The sequence below is a fragment of the Rhopalosiphum maidis genome, chromosome 2 (assembly GCF_003676215.2).
Source record: "Rhopalosiphum maidis isolate BTI-1 chromosome 2, ASM367621v3, whole genome shotgun sequence".
Classification (NCBI taxonomy): Eukaryota; Metazoa; Arthropoda; class Insecta; order Hemiptera; family Aphididae; genus Rhopalosiphum; species Rhopalosiphum maidis.
Window position 1 is genome coordinate 85,355,729 of NC_040878.1, and position 21,275 is coordinate 85,377,003.

Consider the following 21,275-nt stretch of genomic DNA (forward strand, 5'->3'; position numbering starts at 1 on the left):
CGGTGCGATCGCGGTGACGGTATTATTGCCACGAAACGCCTGCAGATCGTTCAGGACTTTCGTCGAGTCATCTCGCGACCGAAAACCCGTCGTCTATATAATAATATACGCCGGTGGTAGCCGGTAGGTGTATAACATTATACGCGTTCGCCGCGTCGTTCGATTTCGATTAGTTCAAAGTTCGAGTGGCGTCGTACGAAGAGAACACTGTAACAGTGGTCTTCAACCGGTGGGTCGCGATAGGTCTTCTTTTTAGAATAAAAATTAAATTTATAAAATTGTGTAAGGTAAAAAAATAATTTTTTAATTATTGAACTTAGAAAATTAATAAATGAATACACCTACAAAAATGTGAATTTTATTTGTTCAGTTTTAATAGTAGTAACGCAAAGCATTAAGCGATTTTAGCTTTTTTACAAAACTTACGTGGGTCACGAAAAATGCAGGCCTAAAAAAGTGGGTCGCGAGTCCAAAAAGGTTAAAGACCACTGAACTATAATATACTGCAGCTGCTTGCACTCTCGCTGCAGCAGGCGACAACGATGACGGTCGTCGTATATAGAACGCGCGACGAGCGTCTGTCGCGTTACCGCGGGCGAATTCGCCCGGATTTGATACAAATAATTTATTACAATGATGAGGTGGATATTTAATAAACCGATCTCCAGTCCCGTTAGCAGTATAATGATGTCGAACAGCACGCGTGCAAGTCATCGAATTAATATTTATAATATGTCTATTATAATATACAGTGTATAGTATGTACACGTCGTATATAGTAGTATACTGAGTTTCAAACATGGCAAACGAGCGAGACATTTGACGCTTAAAGATTAAAGTTAACATTGTGATGTGGGGATATTGATGCTTAACCAAATTTAAATAATCGTTTTTAAATATTTTCGGCAATTTTAATAACATGATGTAAGTTTATTATCATGCTTTCAACATTTCGTCATAAAATGCCCTTATTTTTCGCTTCTTGTATTTCAACTTTAGTTAATTATTATGGGTCCTTATTATCATATCATACCAAGATTAAATTTCCGGTTATATTTACTTTTTAGTGTATTATAAATTTATAAAAATGCAAAGTTATTAGTTATCACAATGCCACGATGGTAAATTTAATAAAATTAACTAGATAGTTAAGTTAAAGTGATGTAAAATTCGAATTCGCGTTTTAATCATTTATTTGTCCACTTGAATAATAATATAGTAAAACATAACTTTTATTTATGATTAGTTAACCATTTATAACACATAAATAACTTACATATGAAATTAACTAAAATGTTATGTTTAGTCGTGTTAAGTGTCGTTTTATTTACGTCCAATACACGTAAACTAAAATTATGATGAAATTTATATTTGTTAAACATTTTTAATTAATAAAAACAAAAACTTATCCCAATCAAAACAAGCAAACTGTTTTGGAAAAAGAACAAGTTTATATTTATTAGAACTTTGATGACTTTTTTGTTAAGAGGTAATAACAAAAGTATATATTTTATTTTTATTTTAGTTCACTTTATTCTAAATTCTACAGCATAATAATAACAATCATATATATATATTATCTATTAAATAGTACATTATCAATCACAAAAAATGACAAGATAACACGGTTTTCGAGTCACAGCAACAACATACTAGTCTGTAACAATAAAACGGTCACGATTAAATCGACGAATATAGATATTAGTATTATTGTTTTTATTATTTAAGTGAATACCTTAGACTCTGCCGTCGAATCCCTAGTTGAACTGGAGTTCTCTGATTGCGTCGAATGTCAGTTCCCTGATTTCTTTGGCGCTGAGTTCGATGTTGAAGTCTTGTTCCAGCACTTGTTTGATGTCGGTTCCCAACAACGAGTCCAAACCAAGTTCGGTCAGCGTAGATGTACCCAAAACGTTCTTGACGTCTTTGATACCTGCACGTACAATAAGAAAGAATAAAAATCAATTTAAAATGTTTCGATACAGTAGATTTCTGTTATATTATTATAATTATATAAAAACCATCCGGTGGTAGGTAAGTAAGTATTACATATGAGTACCGTATTCATAATACCCACAAGATAAGTTAAATATTGAAGTCTAAATAAAATACAATTCTGTGTGTGTTTTTTTTTTCTATTACACTGACCTAAAACTTTAGCGACGGCGTCGACAGGCCCAACGGACACAGTCTCGACGTTAGCCATCTTCTTTTCCACGAGAACCGAGCTCGATAGCACGGCATGTGGCTGATTTAGGAAGTTGTCGACCGCATTCAGACATGAAGCGATTCTCTGAGGCAAAGTACCGTTTACGATCGCATTGTTATCGTCAAACGATTCCAAAATCGGACCAACGTCTCCAATCGCTCCCCATTCAACGACAGTCTGAAAAAAAAGGTTTTTTTTTTAACAACTTTACTACGGACGAACAACTGTGGAATATTTTTTTAACTAGTTTATAATAATTTAAGAACGCATTTAATACAACAGTGCTGTTATCGATGCATTAGGTATATATTATTATATATTTACACCGATCTTCCCTAAGTATAACGTAACTGGTACACACACTAACACTGTAAACACGAATATTTTTTTGATATTTTGATATGGAAAAAACTCTTAGCTACAAAATATTAACAATATACCAACTAAATATTCATATTTACAGCTTTGTAATACTCTAAAGGCGCTGGTGACGACTATTTACATCAAATAAATATTAACTACTTTAAGATTATGTCTTTTAGATTTACATTCAACAAAAGTAATTTCAAATGCATTTGTAAGATTCATAGGACGTCATAATTATTATAAACACGAAACGCTTATCGTATTTCGGTAAAAATCGTAAAAATCTATTACCGATGGGTATCCCGCCGCTTGTCGAGCTTCTGATATCTTTCCTATCGCTGAGTCAGTGTAACCGTGATCGGCCTGGCCGGCTGTACCGTGTCCAGAAGTTCCCGAGGACCAGACTAAGAAATGTTTGAGTTTCGGACACAGTTTTTGGGAGGCCGTGTCAAGATTTTTGACGGACGCAGCTTTCTGGTCGAATGCTGTGCGGAAATCGGTCGCGGTCAGATCTGTAGCCGAAACACTGTGTAACACAGAATCCACGTGGAATATTCCAGCGACTGGTCCCATTATGTTGGCTTCCTTCAACAGCGCTTCAGTTTCTTCCGGTTTAGTCGTATCGTATTCAATGATGGCAACCTCGATGAACTTTTCTTTCCACCTACGCATGAATAACGATTGGAATCCGGTACGAACTCCGCTGCTAGACACCAATACTATTTTTTTCGCACCTCTCGTCACCAAAAAGTTGGCCATTAGTAGACCAAAGTCGCTTAGACCACCTAAAATATTGATTCGAAAATTAAAGAAAACCGTTAGAAATCCACACAATTTCAATTTTAAATAAAATTTCAAACACAATAATTTTAATAATGAAGCATGGATACTTCGGTACTTTTTTCTATACACAAGTTAGATTGATATTTTTTAATTTAGTCCATACTCACCGATTACGACATATGTATTTTCTGGGTCAACAAATGTTTTCGGCACTGCCAATACTTTTTTGGGCGCTGGAACGACGACTTTTTTCGATTCTTCATCACGGACTTTTAATACAATTTTACCGAAATAGTTGAAACTTACGGTCTTGCTACAGTAAGTAACACAAAATAATTAAATAATAATTTTAAAAAAATAAAGTTCAAATGTATCGCTTACTCGAAAGCTTCTAATAAACTTTTATCAGTAGAGTATACTGTCGTGGGCAATGGCTGTACTTCGCCGGTTTTAATTCCATTTGCTATGAGTTTATAGAGCTCTTGTTTATCGACCAGTGAATATTTTCCGTGGAATAAACTCTTCAAGTTCATTTTTATGATGGTAATGTTCTTCAAGTTTCCGGTAACACCTGATTTAATTTTAAATCACACAATTTAATTAGTTCAATTTTTATCAGGTATAGTATAGTTATAATGCCTACCGATGGATTCGATTGCTTGCTTTTGTTTTTCAAACTCTACGATACGTCCACTTTCCGCTACAGTGTGGATGAAACTCTGTAATTTAAATGGAGTGGATTCAAGCGTGTTGAAGATTAAATTCACACCTTTTCCATTGGTTTTTTCGAGTATCTCTTGTTCGCCGAATTTACTGTTGACGATATTGTCTTGGATCTAGAAAATGATGGTATGTTTTAAGTTTAAACAATAAAAATTGAAATTTAACATAAATCCATCTACTTAGGTATTTAAATAAATAATAGTATTATAATCATATGACAAACCTTCGGGTACATTTTTTGTAGATATGCTCTTTGAGATTCGTTGTCTACTCCGACGTATACTTTGATGTTGCTGTCTTTTAAGATACTGAGAGCAGCTAATATCGTGTAATTTGTACCAGAGTTAAGGTACACTGATTCGTTCGGTTGAAGTTTACCACGTATAAACAGTCCATAATAAGCCTGTAATTAAAGGAAATAATATCTAATCAATTAAAAGTCAACTATTTAAAACAGTGAATTTATTTTGTAATAGTATATTTTGTAGTGTACATGCAAGAGCGAGTGTATAGAAATAAAAAACTGTATATGATTGTTCTAGGTTTAACTATTATCAATGATAAGATCTAAATACTTAACCTACTCAATAAAATTTATAAATATTTAAATTATTAACTATTTATTATGTTGGTCAGGTACCATATTGAAAATTAATTAAATTTGCCAATTAATTTACATTTAGGAAATTGATTGCAAAAATCTTTTACAACCGAGGAAATTAATAGATCAATAAAAAATCAAGTCGACAACAAGAGTATTTTACGTAGCATGATAATCGTAAGCATCAATTAAGAACAGTAAATATAAAAAATATACTGTTTTAAAGTACTCATGCAATGGACGATCTGTAAGATACGAGTTGATGGAAACAAAAAAGTAAAGAGTATATATTTTAGATAAATTAACAAAAATCCTTATGCAACACTTTGTCAAAAGACTTAATATTGAAAGAGTACTAAATATGTTGTTTGAGAATGTACGTTGACACAAATTTGCTTAAGAATGAGTCTTTCTTAAATTTTTGAGAAGTAAGACTAGAGCCTTATTAATTGAGTTTGAAATATCTAAAAGTTCATACAGGTTAGATAACTTAGTTCAATTTAAAACGTAAATGTATATCTATATAAGTATATACATTATAAATTATAATATATCTCTCTGTAATTTACGATAAACATAAAATAGCACAATATTAACTGTTAAAAATATTAAATGTTTTGAAGACTTACCAAAACGTACGCAACGGAAACCGTAGACGCTTGCTCGAGAGTCCACTTGTCGGGAACTTCCCACAGAGTCGAGCTGTCGGCTAACACGTGAGTGGCGAGGGCGCTACCGGATACCAGTCCAAACACTCTTTGGCCCTTTGCGTTGCGGCCGGCAAACTCTCGGCCCAAAAATGCACCCTGGTCGGCGGTGTCCGTGTTGAAGAACGGTAACCACGAACGTTCTGCGAACAGCACGTCCATGTGATTCAGCGGTGCATAGTACACTGTGCACAGCTCTCGTCCCGGATAGTCTTCGGGTCTGCGGAAAAATGACGGTTCGGTTGAAGAAAAAATAACTGTTCGATTTCGCCGTATTTTTGATGGCTAATATAATTATTTTTTGGTTACTTGTAATGTTGTAGGCGACCTTCAATCCAACTTAGTGTTGATAGATCTCCAACCTTTCTAGTGGATATGTATGCGTATTCTTTTGGTACGACCACATCGTTGGAATCTTCTGACAACAGGAAATGTCGGTTGCTACCCCAGACACCGTCGCGGTAAACGTTGATGAGCAGATCTTTTTTCAATTGCTTCTGGTAGAAATCGGAAGTCAACGAAAATTTCGGGGCTTTCGGGTCTTCGATGAACAAACATCTAAATATTTACGAAATAATCGAGTTTAACAATTAAATGTAATTACACAAATATATGATTATAAACAATTCACCTCAATGCGTTTCCGTTTTGTTCCAATCTAATACAATTCACAAAACCTAATACTCCGGAGTACTTGACTCCTTGACTAACTAAGAGCACTTGTTTGGATTCTTGTTCGGCCCGTTGGAGTGCCGATTTAAATGGTTCAATCCAAGCAAAGTCATTGCCAGTGCAGTTCACCACGATCGGTGTGGACCAGCTTACATTCTAAAAAATCGAATACCATATAATTTTTTTTTTTTTAATGACCCGTCATACGTGTAAGATAGAAAATAATGTATTCGTTTACTTTTCGGAGGAGAACGAATGTTTTATTATCTTTCGATTTTAAATTGGCTACTAATTCCAATCCCGTCGAGTTGAGTTGTTGTTCAGATGGTTTTTTGCTTTCAACAAACAGTACACAACCGCCAACTTTTAAACTGTCGACAGCATTTTTCGCCAACACCGCGTTACTCAGTTGATCGACGGCGATTACTAGATGACAGTTAGAATCGATCGGTTCCGGACTGTATACATCCTTCTCTACGGCTCGAACACCAAATTCATCAAATTGCTCCGCGACAGGAGCTGGTTGGTCGGTGAACACAGTTACTTCCACCTATCGAAACATTGAATATTAATTTTTTTTCTTCTCGTACTTAAATTATATACTCATACGCTTGGCATTGGTTCGGTGTTGATCACATCAATGACGGATTTTGCGTACAGCGATTCTGGTTTTCTACCAGTTCCTACCTCAGCAACTTTTAGCTTGAAAGCACCTCCACTGTTTTCAAAAGCTAATTGAACACATGTGTCTAAAGCATATGTTGTTGGCTGAAACCAATGGTAAAAATAATAATAATATAACGTTACATTAAAATTGTAGTACAATATTTATTTAATATTTCATTGTATATCACTATATTTTTAACCTAAATTCTTTTTTCATCATATTTCCATGTAAAAATGTACATTATTAATTAAAATAATATACAAATGTAATTTTTTAGCAATTTCGTATTGATTTATACTACGTGTCGTATGTTTTATAGACATTGAACAATGATTACATCATATCATATTCTACTGTTATTTAATATGTATTTACCGTATCAGAAACATATGGTTGGAAAGTGTAGAACTCTAAATTAGGATCTTTTTGTCCTTTGTTTCTCAATGGAACCTCTTCTAATTGTAATCCACGGACTTCAACGTTTCCGGCCTTAATCACGTCAACGTACTTATAATAATTAGCTGGGATAACTAAAATATTAAACATAAATATTAAAAAAAATTTAATTATTTCCTTTTGAAAACTTGAACAATTATAAGGTTATTACCATTGTCGCTATTTTCAGTTTGTATTTGTTGTTTCATAGGATCGATGACTACTTTTTTTACGAATTTCGGAATATATAAATTATAATTATCTAATTGCAACACTGATATTTGGAATAGATTTTCTAAAAATGCTAACCAATTTCCATCGAAATTCACATAGTATCCTATATAAAAACAAAAGTACATTTATTTTTAATAATATTTCGTAAGCAAAATTTAAAATTGTATCATTAGAATTTCAATGAGATTTTTTTAATATTTATATATTTATAATATTTATGTAACTATTATTATTATGTATAAAAAAATTTTGATTTTTAAATTAATTGAACGATTATTTTACCTGTGTGATCTACTTTTTGGATCCCTCTGAATGGACCTTTGTAATCGTAACCTTTCAAACGCAATTCTTTATAAACATCAGATGAATCCAACGGTAAGTATTGAGGTTTTTTGTTTTTGGGCGTAACCAATTTCGATAATTCTTTTTCAATCGTAGCCGATGTGCTAATTTGACCAGAAGCAACAATCTTACCGGATTCTTTGAGTTCAAATTCACCAGATGCTAATATGCTCAAATCAAACTTAAGTACACCTATATTTAAAATTAAAAATATCATTATACGGTGGATAGTCCAAAATATAACATTTTCATCTCTTTACCTTGTTCTGGGATGACTGTCTTTCTTAAGAATTCCACATTCTTGAACACAACTGGCAGTTCATTTTGATCTTGATACAACAACTCAGCAAAACCTTGCCAAACTAATGACTAAAAATAAAAATCATTTTGGTTTTCAAATAATAGTTCAGTATTATTTTTAACTGATTTTGCTACCAGGTTTATTTTTTAGTATTAATGATATTCAACTCTATTTATACAATAATAATTTATATTTTCAAATATATTTATATCAATTAAACTCACCAGGTAACCAGCGTAAGGTAAAATGAATAAGTCGTCAATTTTATTGTTCTTCAAAAAACTGAATTGATTGGAATTGACATCTACGTTTAATGTGACTTGGCCGGCTTTAGAAACTGGCTGTAATATGAATAAACAAATTGTTGTTAGTACAATTTTAATTACAGATAATGTTTATAAAGTTGAAACAATTACCTTGCCCCAGAAATTAACTACGCCCCATTTAACAGAATGATCCCATTCGATTAATGATTGGATCATAGGGGTACGTGCGGACACGGGGAATTTCACTGGCGGGTACAGATGTTCAATTTGTGGTTGAAGACCGACATTGAACAAGCTAAGATATGAATAAAATTAATAAATAACAAGACTATAAGCACGCTAATTTTTCCCAATAGTATATTATTTTGATTTACGTACTTTCCTACGCTCAACAACAGCTGTTTGTACATATCTTTAGCATCTGTAATCAGGTTTATGTGTTTGGCGTCAGAATGTAAATTACTTGCAATGTAGTTTTGTGCTCGTTTTTGGTCGAGGATTTGAATATAAATTGATTTTTCGGGACATTTTGCCAACGAGTCCTAATAAAAATTTTAATTTACCATTAACGATACCGTATTAAATAATATTATAATGATTTAAATTGTATAGTGTATACATACTTGAACGGATAACTGTGCAGATAAGCTATTGACAAAGTATGTCGATGACACTGGTTGGCTTCCTAATGACTGCGAAGCGCTAACCCATCGAGACGATATGGCTTTTGGTTTAGGGATGATCTAAGAAAGAATTGTATATATAATGTATTTGAAATACTAAAAAAAAAATTTTGTTATGTAGTTTAAATATTTAATGAATACTAATGTTACCGGTGAATTTCAATAGTACCTACTCAGATTCGTACTTTATACAAGGATTAGAAAAGTTTTACAAATTCAAATATACAAGTTGATTTCTCAAGTTTATTCACTATCTTTTTTTTCCTTTAATATTGCATTTAAGAACACACTTTTTCTACTATTAATTATTTAACGGAAAATTTTAACTACCAAAATAAAAAGTTCTTGTTTGAAAAATAGAATTGTACCACCATAAGGTACTCTCTAAGTAGTGCGAAAATCTCAACAATTTAAAAATATGATATTTAGGTATACAATTAGATTTAAATAACTGCATTATCGAAGAATAAAAAATAAGGTAAGCATTGAGCAGTGAGCATGCTTGGTAAATCATCCTGCAAGTATATAACGATAAAAATATTAGAGTACCTAGTTATTCACAAAAAAATTTCAATTCTGGAATTATATATATTTATATACGATCTGTTAAAACGTTATTAACTAGGGTGATCATTAATTGGAATTAAAATAATACTCACGGATTGTAAAGCGGACTGCAATTGTTTGGATATTTTTGATACGTTCTGAGAAGATAACACGGGTCCTGGAGATAAAAAATCAAAAATATTAATACTGATTTTTAAATTTTTCGAAGAAGTAAATTGCTTACCATTTTTAGATGCGGGGATTTTCGCTTCAACCAATACACTACCAATAGCGTAGGCCGATAAAACTGCTTCTTCTGCTGTCAAAACACCATCTGCGTATGCGGCAGCCAGTTCACTGAACGATTCTCCGACTATATAATCGGGCGTTATTTCGAGACTTTTTAGGACGTCCAAAAGAGCAATCTAAAGCCATAAGGAATTAAATATTTTAAAAAAAAGCTTTCGAATTGTTGTAGCATTATTAAAAATGTACTTGAACAACGGTCGTAGCCACGACGAACAAAAATGGATCGCTTATCGATACGAGATCTGTATTTCTCAACACTGAACGTAAATTGTACCCTTTTTGTTTTAATAAATTCGCACTCTGCGTGATCGACTCATTGAACACGTGCAAATCTTTTAATTGATTACCCACATCAGCCCAGAATGCCTCCACGCCGGGTAAAACAAAAACGACTGGTTTCTTTTGGCCATCAAACTCCTACAACGCGTAAATAGAACAAATGACTAACAATTTTACATTTGTCTTTCATTAACTCACAGCGATCTGACGAGTCTTGTCGTACATTCCGTTAAACAAAATGTAACCTCTATATTTGTGGCCAAATATGTGTTCACTGTGTACGGAGTACAACAAGGCGTAGAACTCTTTGTCTCTGGGCATTTCATCGATCTAATAATAAACAAAGCTTATGTAATGATGTTAAATTTTATAAAACTTCTAAGAAGAAATTTAATAATTTTAAATATTGATTTGAAAATGAAACATAAATGTAATGCACATTTTTGATAGGTTCACAACTTGTAAAAATGTCCTAAATTCGAAAATATATTTAATAGAAATAGAAAATTATGAATTTTAATTTCACACTATTTTTACTAAGTACCCGTGCGTTAAGCCTATAATATTGGAAAAAATCATAAAAACAATAAAATAATTACTCGGCTTATCATGTAGTTTATTGCGCTTTTATTTCTGGCGGATACTGCCACCAATCTAGGTAATTCCTCTTCTAGCACTTGCTGTTCTTTCTTCTGTTGGGTATATGATTTCATCAGACAATGTCCGTTAGCGCCACCTACGCCGAATGAGTTGACTGCAACAATACCACCGTTCCATGGAACGACGTTTTCTACGACCTTTAAAATAATAATAATAAATAATTTAACAATCATCGGTTCGATTGATAACAAGCATAAGTCGACGTGAAGATTATACTAACAGTCAATCTTCCGTCTACAAGAGCGGGGATGTCTGGATTCGGAATGTTGTAGTGCAAGTTGGGTGGCAAAAGTCTACATTCCATGGCTACGAGGACTTTTATGACAGCAGATAGGGCGGAGGCTGGTTCACCGTGGCCCATGTTCGACTTGAGAGCCCCTATAAGAAGCGGAGCAGTTCTTCCTTTACAGAACACTTCAACGATCGCGCCAACTTCTTGACGGTCGCCCACCTGAAAAATCACAAATTGTCATAAATCGTTTAAAATAAACATTTTTAATATGCATCTCAGATATCAATATTTTCGTATGGTTTAAACCGATATTCTCGTTTTAAATATTTATGTTCTATTTGATTGCATACTTTGATTACATTTAGAAAAAACTCACCTTGGTAGCAGATCCGTGAGCTTCCATGAAAGCCAGATCAGTCGATTTAACGCCAACCTCTTTTTGGACTCTCGTAAACAGAGAAATTTGCATTTCTTGCGAAGGGAATGTAATACCCTCGTCTTTATATCCATCTGCGTTACTTCCGGTGTTCAACACACTGGCATAGATGCGCTTCGCGTTTTTGGCTCTTTGTAACAGCACGGCAACAACGCCCTCTGATCGCACATATCCATCACCTATTCACATAATTGAAATACGTACAATTTAATAAAATATTTGAGTTAATTTTTGGCGAGTTAAACATCGTCATCTCGTATTTATGATTTCGTCTCTCACACTTCAACGTGATTGGTACATAACGCCGTGATTAGTACTTAAATTATACAATTTATAGGCGATTATTTTTTAGTTTTAACTAATTAAAAATGTGTATTTTATTGAATTTTAGTATATTTGTTAATACATTATTTTAATAAATAATTTCAAATTTATTTAGAATCTTGAAATAATAATATATTGATAAAAATTTGAAGCTCGTGATGATATAGTTAAAACATGAGGTGTGTACTATTGTCTATTTATATAGAGCTTTTATTTGTATACGATTCCATTATGGACTGCACTCGTTTTCCTGTTATGATTTATCTGTAAGCGTATTAAGTGCTATGACATAAACGAAATGCATACCTGTAGCGGTAGCAGTATTTCGATATAAAACCGTTCACCGCAGTATATCTGTATTAATAAGCCACAAAAATACATATTACAAACCGTGTAAATTTTAAATATGAACATCGACTATACAACCATAACCTAAGATCATATACCACGGTAGCACACACGGACCAATAGATATATATGTGTATCTTAGTGTTTGTGATAGCAACAGAAAGTATGTATTATGTTTAATGATATATTTCCCTACGCCACGGTACGCGTAAAAAGGAAAACTACCGAAACGCAATGAAAAAGACATAAAACGTATGTGACTTAATGTCTTATTCGATGTTTACAAAGATATGAGTTATAATAACTCATACCCGTAGGGTGTACGCTACGTATGTGCGTGCTGTGTTTACATCACAATATATATCATACCTTCAGCGTCGAACGATCGGCACTTGCCGCCGGGCGACAACATGTTCAAATTTTGGAACATGAGTGATACAGTTGGGTTCAACACAAGATCGACACCGGCCACGATACAGTTTTCGCAAACACCATCTTGAACGAGCTTGAAGCCTTGGTGGAGGGCGATCAAACTGGTGGAAGACGCCGTGTCGATGGAATAGCTAGGTCCTGATGTTTATAAACATTGAGATACGATATTACCGATCGGCTAGGCTGATAAACGGACACTATGATTTTATTATTTCTTTGCTCACCCTTGAGGTCGAAGTAGTTGGACACGCGATTAGCGCTCATCGTTCTGGAGGTGCCCAAATATTCATACCCGTTGACGATTTCTGGGTCTTTGGACCACCAATCGCACGTTTCACTGGATGATAGAGCTACGATTACACCGGTACGTGAGCCCTTCAAAGCCATCGGATGAAGTCCTAAAAATGTTAAACGTATTATTTGTATATCTTAGCGAAGTGATGAATGTATTGATTTTTCAGCGATGTGTTATTTTTTTTTTTGTTTTACTCGTAATTATCAATTTATCTTGGATATTTAATACAAGGCTTCACATACGATAATTAATTAAATGCTTGGGCACAGTTTATTTTGACATCTATTTGGATTTATAATTTATGTAAAATTACAAAAAATTACAAACTACAAACATTTGTTAGTAAAAAAATTATAAAATCTTCAATTTTTATAACTCAGGTTTGAAAATATAATAAATTGTTCCTCATAAATAGTTCATAAAGGAACTAAAAAATCTAAAAAATTGTATTAAAATGTAGATAAAATAATGATACTTGAAATCCAATTTTTACGAAATCACATAGGTACCTAAACGATAAATAACAATGTTAATCTATTTGTTACGATTTAAGAACATTATTCGTGGAACCTTAATAACTTTTACATATATTATTAATTTTACTTTATGCAATTAAGTTTTTAAGACATGCAGATTTATTTTAAGATATTACCTATTTATGCCACTAACCTATTCAAAATGTGTTACGGTGATATTAGCTCGAAAATGAATATTATAACGTAAAAATAATATAATACAGTATACATCATATTTACTATTATTATAATAATTAATAATAAAATAAATATAATGCCTACTGTAAACATTGAATTCTATCGTAAATAGTTGTGGTAAGATAAATACTTAAATAGCGATATCAAAAACTATATCATGAAAGTGTGATTAGTGCAGTTAGTGATATGGATTACAATTGATCACCTCAGTTCAGAATCGTTTTTCATATATAGCGATATTATATCTTTGAGTAAAATTCAACACACCCGTTACATTGGCCAACTCGACATCTACTAAACATCATAAGGATTTCCGCTTGCCCACTTTTATTGTTATTTAATACAAAACTATCTTTTTGTTTAACTTTATCTTATTTTTATAAATTTATAAAATATTGTAACTCTTTAAAAACTGATAACAACTGTTGAAACCTTCTTACATAAAATGTCATCTCCTAAATTATTAAAAACAAATTGATTTGTATATTATACTCATAGTTTGATTTTTATAGTAATACATTTTATTTTTATTAATTAATTAATCTTTAAATTAATTAATTAGTCTTTAACCCTTTAACTGCTATGGACGCAAATATGCGTCCTATGTAAACGACTTTGGTGTGCTATGGACGCAAATACGCGTCCTATCATTTTAAAAATCAACAAAAGCTTTTATCAATAATGTGATAATATCATTAAATGGTAAATAATTGGACGAATCCAAAGAGACAATAAAAAAAAATATATGATAATTATTAAAAAAGTTATAAGCAAAAAAATTTATTTGATTTCCCAGGGTTCCCAAATTGTCAAAGGGTTAATTCGTTATTATTAATTAGTCTTTAAATTAATTAATTATTATTAACTACCTAAAAAAAGTCTTATCTAATTTTATAGCTAATATATGTTTTATATTATCATTTTTTTTTTTTTACTACACATATATTTCATCACATAAACAACTTAAAGCGATTGTATAATAATATTTATCAAATTAAATGATATAATACGCAAGGTGGTCTTTTAATCAAGAATCGAGCAATAACCTCATCAGGCAGCTTAACATTTTTTTTAAACATTTTAAGATAATGTTTTTTTTTTTCTTTTTTACAATAACAATATTTTTATTTCTCTGATAAAATGGTATCAAATTTTAATTATTATATTATGGTACCTAACACCTATTTCTGATTACAGAAATATAATTACATCAAATAAACATAATTAAAAAAAATTAACGTTAACACTATTTAATTAGAATTATCTGTTTGTGACTTATGGCCTTATAAATACTCGGTTATAGAAGCCACTTTTTTAACATTCTGCTACTAAACGTCCACGAAACCTACCCGCCTGATGCGTATACTATATCCATGTTGTAGTATAAATATATTATGTATAGAAAAACAATTTAAAAAATAAATATTTAATTTAGCCGGAAGTTATTATGTCATACTATTCATCACTGCCTTGGTGAATGTGTCTAAAAAATGATTTTTTTCAAATTTAATAATTTTATTCGCCATTATATCAAGTGTAAAAATATGCGTTAAATCTAATGGTAATAGTATATAAAAAAATTATTTAGCGATTTTATAATACGAGTACAATTAGTATATAATACTATTACCTATTTTATATGCTTACATAATATATTGTAATAACGTATAAATCATTATAACATTATCGCAGCTTAATATGGGTTCGCATAATAACACAAACAATTTAAACAATTACAAAATCCTGTTTGCAAATCGATAACAAATGTTGAAAACTAAAGTGTCTTCACCAAATAGAGTTAAAAACGTTTTATATGTTACGTGTTGTATACTTTTATTGGTTTAAATTATATTATTTACTTTGGTTGTTTAAAAATATTTAAAACCTTGATGTCTCAATTTATGTGAGTGATTGTATTACATGAAAACTAATCTAACCTGCATCGACGATTGCTTCGTAAGCAACTTCCAACAGCATTCTCTGTTGCGGATCACTACGTTCAGCCAAAGCAGGAGGGTAGCCGAAAAATTCAGCGTCGAATTGTGTAAGGTCCTTCATTTTTCCAGTTCTCATGATGGCACCGTACAGACCTAGAAAATATATAAAACTCTTACAGGGATCGTCAAATGAGATTATACATAATTTTATAAAAAAAAGTGTTCGCGAAAATATTTCGCTATCTTATAATATTTAAAAAAAACTTATAGTCATAAACTCATAACATTTAATTATTATGGTTTAAATTTATCGAAAAAATAATTTTAAATACTCGTTTTTTCCTGAAATTATAAATATATTTTCAGTTAAATACTGTACTACGATAAATGATCCATGCACCGATTTCTATTTGATCAAATATATATCGTACATTGAACAATACAATTTCATAATATTTTAAAGAAAAAAAAAATATTGTAATATTAAAAAAAAGCTATAAAAATGATACGATATAAGTTCTCAGTTTAATGCTATAATATAGAATAACTTTTATTTTGGAAAAATTAGTTTGTGAGATGTCGAATCAAAAGTGAACTCATTTGGACCCGCAAAAGCAAGCTTTTGTCGTTGTTAAAATAATTCTCGACCCTACAATCGTGTAACATTATACATACTATATGCAGGTGTAGCGTATATTTTTTAAAACACGATATTGTAACGACTGAAAGGAGACCATTATATTACTATAAACGATTAGTCTCTATAAATGTTGTTCGTTGCTAAGATATAGTTCGTCGGCACTTCCGGTCAGCTCGTTTGGTCTACCGAACTTGTCGTCAACCGCGGTGAAGTTTGACGCCGTGGGCGTCATGTAGATACAAATTAAAATAAAATCATATATGTCTTGTATCATACTTGATACAATAGTATGTATATAATACGACAATAATTCAACGCCAACTCACCGGTAGGCCATCTTGTGGGCTCCGCGGTGACCATGTCCACGCCAGCGTACAGCTTCTGCCTCATCTCGTCGATGCTGTCGCATTCGGGAAACCGACCGGAAAAACCGCTGATGACGATGTCTTCGGGTTGGAAGCCAAACTCGTCCGACAGCACGTCGGGCTTGGCGGCGGCTGGAGCGCGTACAGGCTCTGATTCGTGGGCATTGGGTGCCATCGTGACGAGGGCGAAAAACAAAACCGACTGGTGTCAAACGGATTTAACGTTAATAATATTATATGCTGCTGAGTGTATAGCTAAGTGTGTGTTTCCGAATTGGCCAATAATTTTAGTAAATGGTTTACTATTATCGTCGCCGACGCGGATGCACAGGAATAAGACGTGTTATCGTTGTACGTCCCGTTTAAATACCCTGACCCGTAGCCGCCGTGAATAGTTTTTTTTTTTTTCTAGCCACCAAAACATTCGATTTTTTTCCACTTGCGCGCAAAGCTCGAAACGTTACGCAAAATTTGTTAGATAACTTACAAAAAAATTACGGTACTGGGTTTTTTTATTTTTTATCAATCCTTTGATGACTTTTACTTTAAATAACTGCCGTATGTCCATAGAGGTCGCGAAGCGAACATCTTGATTTTTTTTTTTTACGAAACGCTGTTAGATAATATCATCATGTAGTAGATAAAACGACACCTAAAATGATTAAAAAATGTACAATAATTTAAGCGTCGAAGAAATTTAAACAATTTTAAATTAATTTTCCACTGAGATAAAATACTAGCTTTATAGTTTTTTTGATAATTCTATTTTGTCAACTATAATATTATTAAATTAAATTTGCTCAGACACAGTATGGAGTCAGTTCTAAAATTTTAATACAAACATAATTTTTGCTCGTAACGACATAAAATAATACATTTCTAAATTTTTAATATTATATTATAAAAGTATAAAACACAAATATTTGTTTATACATTATTTCTGAAAAATAGTTAGGTGAAAGACTGAAAACAAAAGTTAGGTGTTTTTTAAGGATAATTTTATAATTTATTTCTAAAAATGTGTATTATACAGTTTTAGTAAAAATATATCTGATTTCTATAAAACACCCATAATTTCAAAAAGTATAATGATTGTCTTTTATATTATTTTTTACATAACTTTAAGTCGTTAAAAACATTTTTTTAACATTTTTGTTAAAAAACATAATTTTTACAATACTTTGTTATTTTAACATTATTAATTGTATATGCCGAATTTAACATAATACTAATAATATCTATTTATAGCATAATTTAATATTTATATTTTTTTAATTTCGATTACATATTTCATTTTTCCTTTTTTTATTATTATTTAATACGATTTAAATATTTACCTAACTTCCTTAATATAAATACAACTTAAATATATAAATTATAAAAAAATCTTATTTGGTAATAAATGTAATATAAATAATGTCGTTATATTATTACATTACTGAATATTCACTAAATAGTAAATACAAAATAACGTTTCTATTTCATGAATTGAAAGTTTAAATTATTAACTGCTTAATAAAATTATAAAATATTTATTTATATTATATTATGAAGTTCGTAAGCAGAGGTGGTTTGAATTTATTATACATTGTTTTGCAAGTCATAACATAGACTACTCACTGCCTCCTCGTCCACCACAAACAAAAAATAAATATTATTTAAAAAACTTTTTTATATACCTAATTGTTTAGTAACTCCACTTAAGTTGTTAGTTGTTTACATTTCACGTATTATTAATTGTACACGATGAATATGTAATGATTTTTGCAGTTAACTATTAAAAACAATAAAACATATAAATTGTATATGAAAATGAATCAAACGAAAATAAAAATACTTAAGAACCCCTGTATTAGACTTATTAAACATTTGACATTAAAAATTTAAATATTCAACTAGATTCTATATTTATTTATACTTATAGATACACATTAAATATACACGTCAAACCCAAACGTAGTATATACGATGTGAAAAAATTATAACAAGGGTTAGGAATAGACTAATATAAGACTAATAAATAGAACCTAACTGACCATTGAGATAGGGTTAGATTTCATATCAGGGGTTCTACGCAGGACTTTTTAAGTTGGGTGTCATAGACCATTATTACCTATATGCATAATTGGCCTTTTTTTTTAGTCATCGTTTCATAATTTGAACAGATGCTTTAATTTGTGGTGTCATATTTCCCTGACACCCCCCTGCGTACGCCACTGGTTGATGTATATTCGTATATTTTCCGTGGAAAAAATTGCATTTAATTAACGTCGATTATACGTGTATTTTTGGTAGGTCAAACTTAAATCGATTGACATGTAAGAATACACGAAGATTGAGTATATTAGGTTTAAAATACGTTGATGCTAGTGGCACATGCAGGATTTTTTTAAGGGGGTGTCATAAATCATTATTACTTATATTATAATTTACTTTTTTTTTAGTAATCGTTTTATAATTTGAACAGATACTTTTTTTTGAGGGGGGGTGTCATATCTCCCTGAACCCCCCTCCTGCGTCCGCCTTTGTGACTCATATGCTTGATTGGTCGTGATTTTCAGTGCGCATGAGTGGGATAATTGGTAAGCTATATTTAAATAACTATTCGGAAACAACAGGATATGAAAAGGGGTAGATAAATAAGTGTAACAGGGGATGCTTTGAAGAAAATTTGAGAAAGAAGACTTAAGCAATCGATTTTACTCGTAATAATATTTGAAATTAAAAATCGTTAGTTGTCTTTAATTAGAAAAAATCGAATGTAATTTACAAAAACAATGTATTACACGTGTCTGTTTATATTGTGTCGTCTTGGCCATTTTTAACGGAAATAATCATAAATGTAGGAAATTTTAACGGTGTTGGATGTGGTATTAGAGCATCCAGGTTGAAAATCATGTTGTTCGTGTATTAAAATGTGTTCGAGTTAGGTGCATAAGGAGTTGATCATAATATTTTCTAGGGATTTCAATAGATAAGACTATATGAATAATTATAAACATAATTTTTTAGATATAAAACATAGTCAGTTTAAATATTTTTAACTTGAGTCAAATACTAATATATTAAATTTAAATATAAACATTCATAATAAAATGTAAAATAAAATTAGTTTTGACCTTTAGCCGTACATATTAACAGCTTCATCTATTGGTATATCAATATCAGGGTTACATGATATTGATACATACTATCAATATGATCATAATAAATCATAACAAATCGTGAGTTGACTTTAATTTTTAAAAAATTGAATGTTATTTATAAAAACTATGTATTACAGGCGACCATTGAATTGGCTCCCAATATTAGGTAAAGTATCTCATCGAACAGTGAATTAGCTCCCAATATAATTTTTAAAAAGTGGTTCTCAAAATATAAAAATTGAAAAAATACTCAATTTTAATAATTTTAGCGACACAGTGTCGGATAACTGCTTGAAATTATCTATTCGTTAATTCCGATAACGTTTAAAATTATATTGGAAATAATTCTTTATTTCCATCACTAATTTGGGCATAAAAAACAAGTAGTGTCTGTCGTACTACTAATTCATGTGAATCTTTTCACTCAAAATTGAATTCCCAATTTTGTTCTACGCACATCAATATTTATAATTTCATGAATGTATTATATGGCATTCAAGCGGATACTGAAATTATTATAAGATGCTCCGATGTGAAAATACCACACGAAAAACATATTCAAAAAAAAAAATGTATAAACAGTCAAATTCAGATTATGGAAATTTGAAGTTATTTTCGAACAATTTTGATTGACAATAAAATATAATATTTGTATTTTAAATTTTTTATGTATAATTGAGTTTATTTTGATAACCAATTGACTCATAAAATAAATGTTGAGGGAACCAACTTAACACATATATTTTAGGAGCCAATTCAATACGTAAAAATATTGATTACCTGTGCTTGGGAGCCAAATCAGTGGCTCCGATATTACACATACTATTATTTAAATATTTTAAAATACATATCAATATTATTGTTTATGCACAAAGTTCTTACTATAATATTTTTTTTCTTCTTGATTTATAAACATTATTATATTATGTATACAAAACAAAATGTAGTAAATATAGCCTCATGATTACTAGCTTTAAACCGGTATATAAGTGTATACAATTTATACGCGTATAAAGCACGAACAAATAATCTTATAGTATTCAGTGTTGAAAATATTCATAAGGTGGACCATAATAATTCATGCAGACATGGACGTGTCAAAATGGCAGAAATACGGCGTGACGTGACGCTAAGTGCGATAGCTGCAGATGAGTGTCTACTGCACTACTTCCGCGGGGGTCTGTCGAGTTGCCCGTCAACAGTTACCATAAAGTGACAGACATTCAACCTAAAGCTATCGGGAGCGACTTACTGGCAGCATGGCACACGCAGTGGAACGGCGACACTACAATGGAATTAAAAGCGATTAAAAAGAAATCACGGCGAGTCGGAATTTCGCCTTACCCAGACGTTCGATGGGTCGTGGCTGCAGTGATGCTGATAGATACTATAACCTAACGCCGGAAAATAAACTGCGCCAAATTTGTCGTCGGAGAACAACTGGATCTATAAATGAGTGGTCGATAGTTATAGCCAATCACGAAGAATAAATAAGAATAAGAGAGGAACCGCCGGGAGGCAAAGGTATAATGGATAGAGCCTTTGGTCTACTCGTAAATAATGTGCATAATGTAAAGTCATTTTTATCGTACAGTGCGGTTTGTTTTGACAATAATAGACGACG

General features: G+C 31.5%; 1 protein-coding gene across 1 annotated transcript; it reads right to left on the reverse strand.

The window, feature by feature from the left end:
- Positions 1–1,508: 1,508 nt before the first annotated feature.
- LOC113552284 (fatty acid synthase-like) lies at positions 1,509–16,829 on the reverse strand. Its single transcript, XM_026955086.1, has 32 exons — positions 16,467–16,829; positions 15,501–15,653; positions 12,780–12,953; positions 12,493–12,693; positions 11,392–11,630; positions 11,004–11,234; positions 10,723–10,920; positions 10,322–10,453; positions 10,031–10,261; positions 9,780–9,960; positions 9,649–9,713; positions 8,930–9,049; positions 8,685–8,848; positions 8,457–8,601; positions 8,265–8,381; positions 8,000–8,108; positions 7,680–7,931; positions 7,336–7,500; positions 7,104–7,258; positions 6,671–6,829; positions 6,300–6,611; positions 6,021–6,217; positions 5,699–5,947; positions 5,312–5,609; positions 4,305–4,484; positions 4,002–4,194; positions 3,740–3,929; positions 3,526–3,671; positions 2,867–3,360; positions 2,149–2,386; positions 1,736–1,933; positions 1,509–1,657 (listed from the first exon to the last, which is right to left on the reverse strand). Exons 1-31 carry the CDS (start codon positions 16,678–16,680, stop codon positions 1,758–1,760), a joined length of 6,078 nt encoding a protein of 2,025 aa, XP_026810887.1. The 5' UTR covers positions 16,681–16,829; the 3' UTR covers positions 1,509–1,657; positions 1,736–1,757.
- Positions 16,830–21,275: the final 4,446 nt, after the last annotated feature.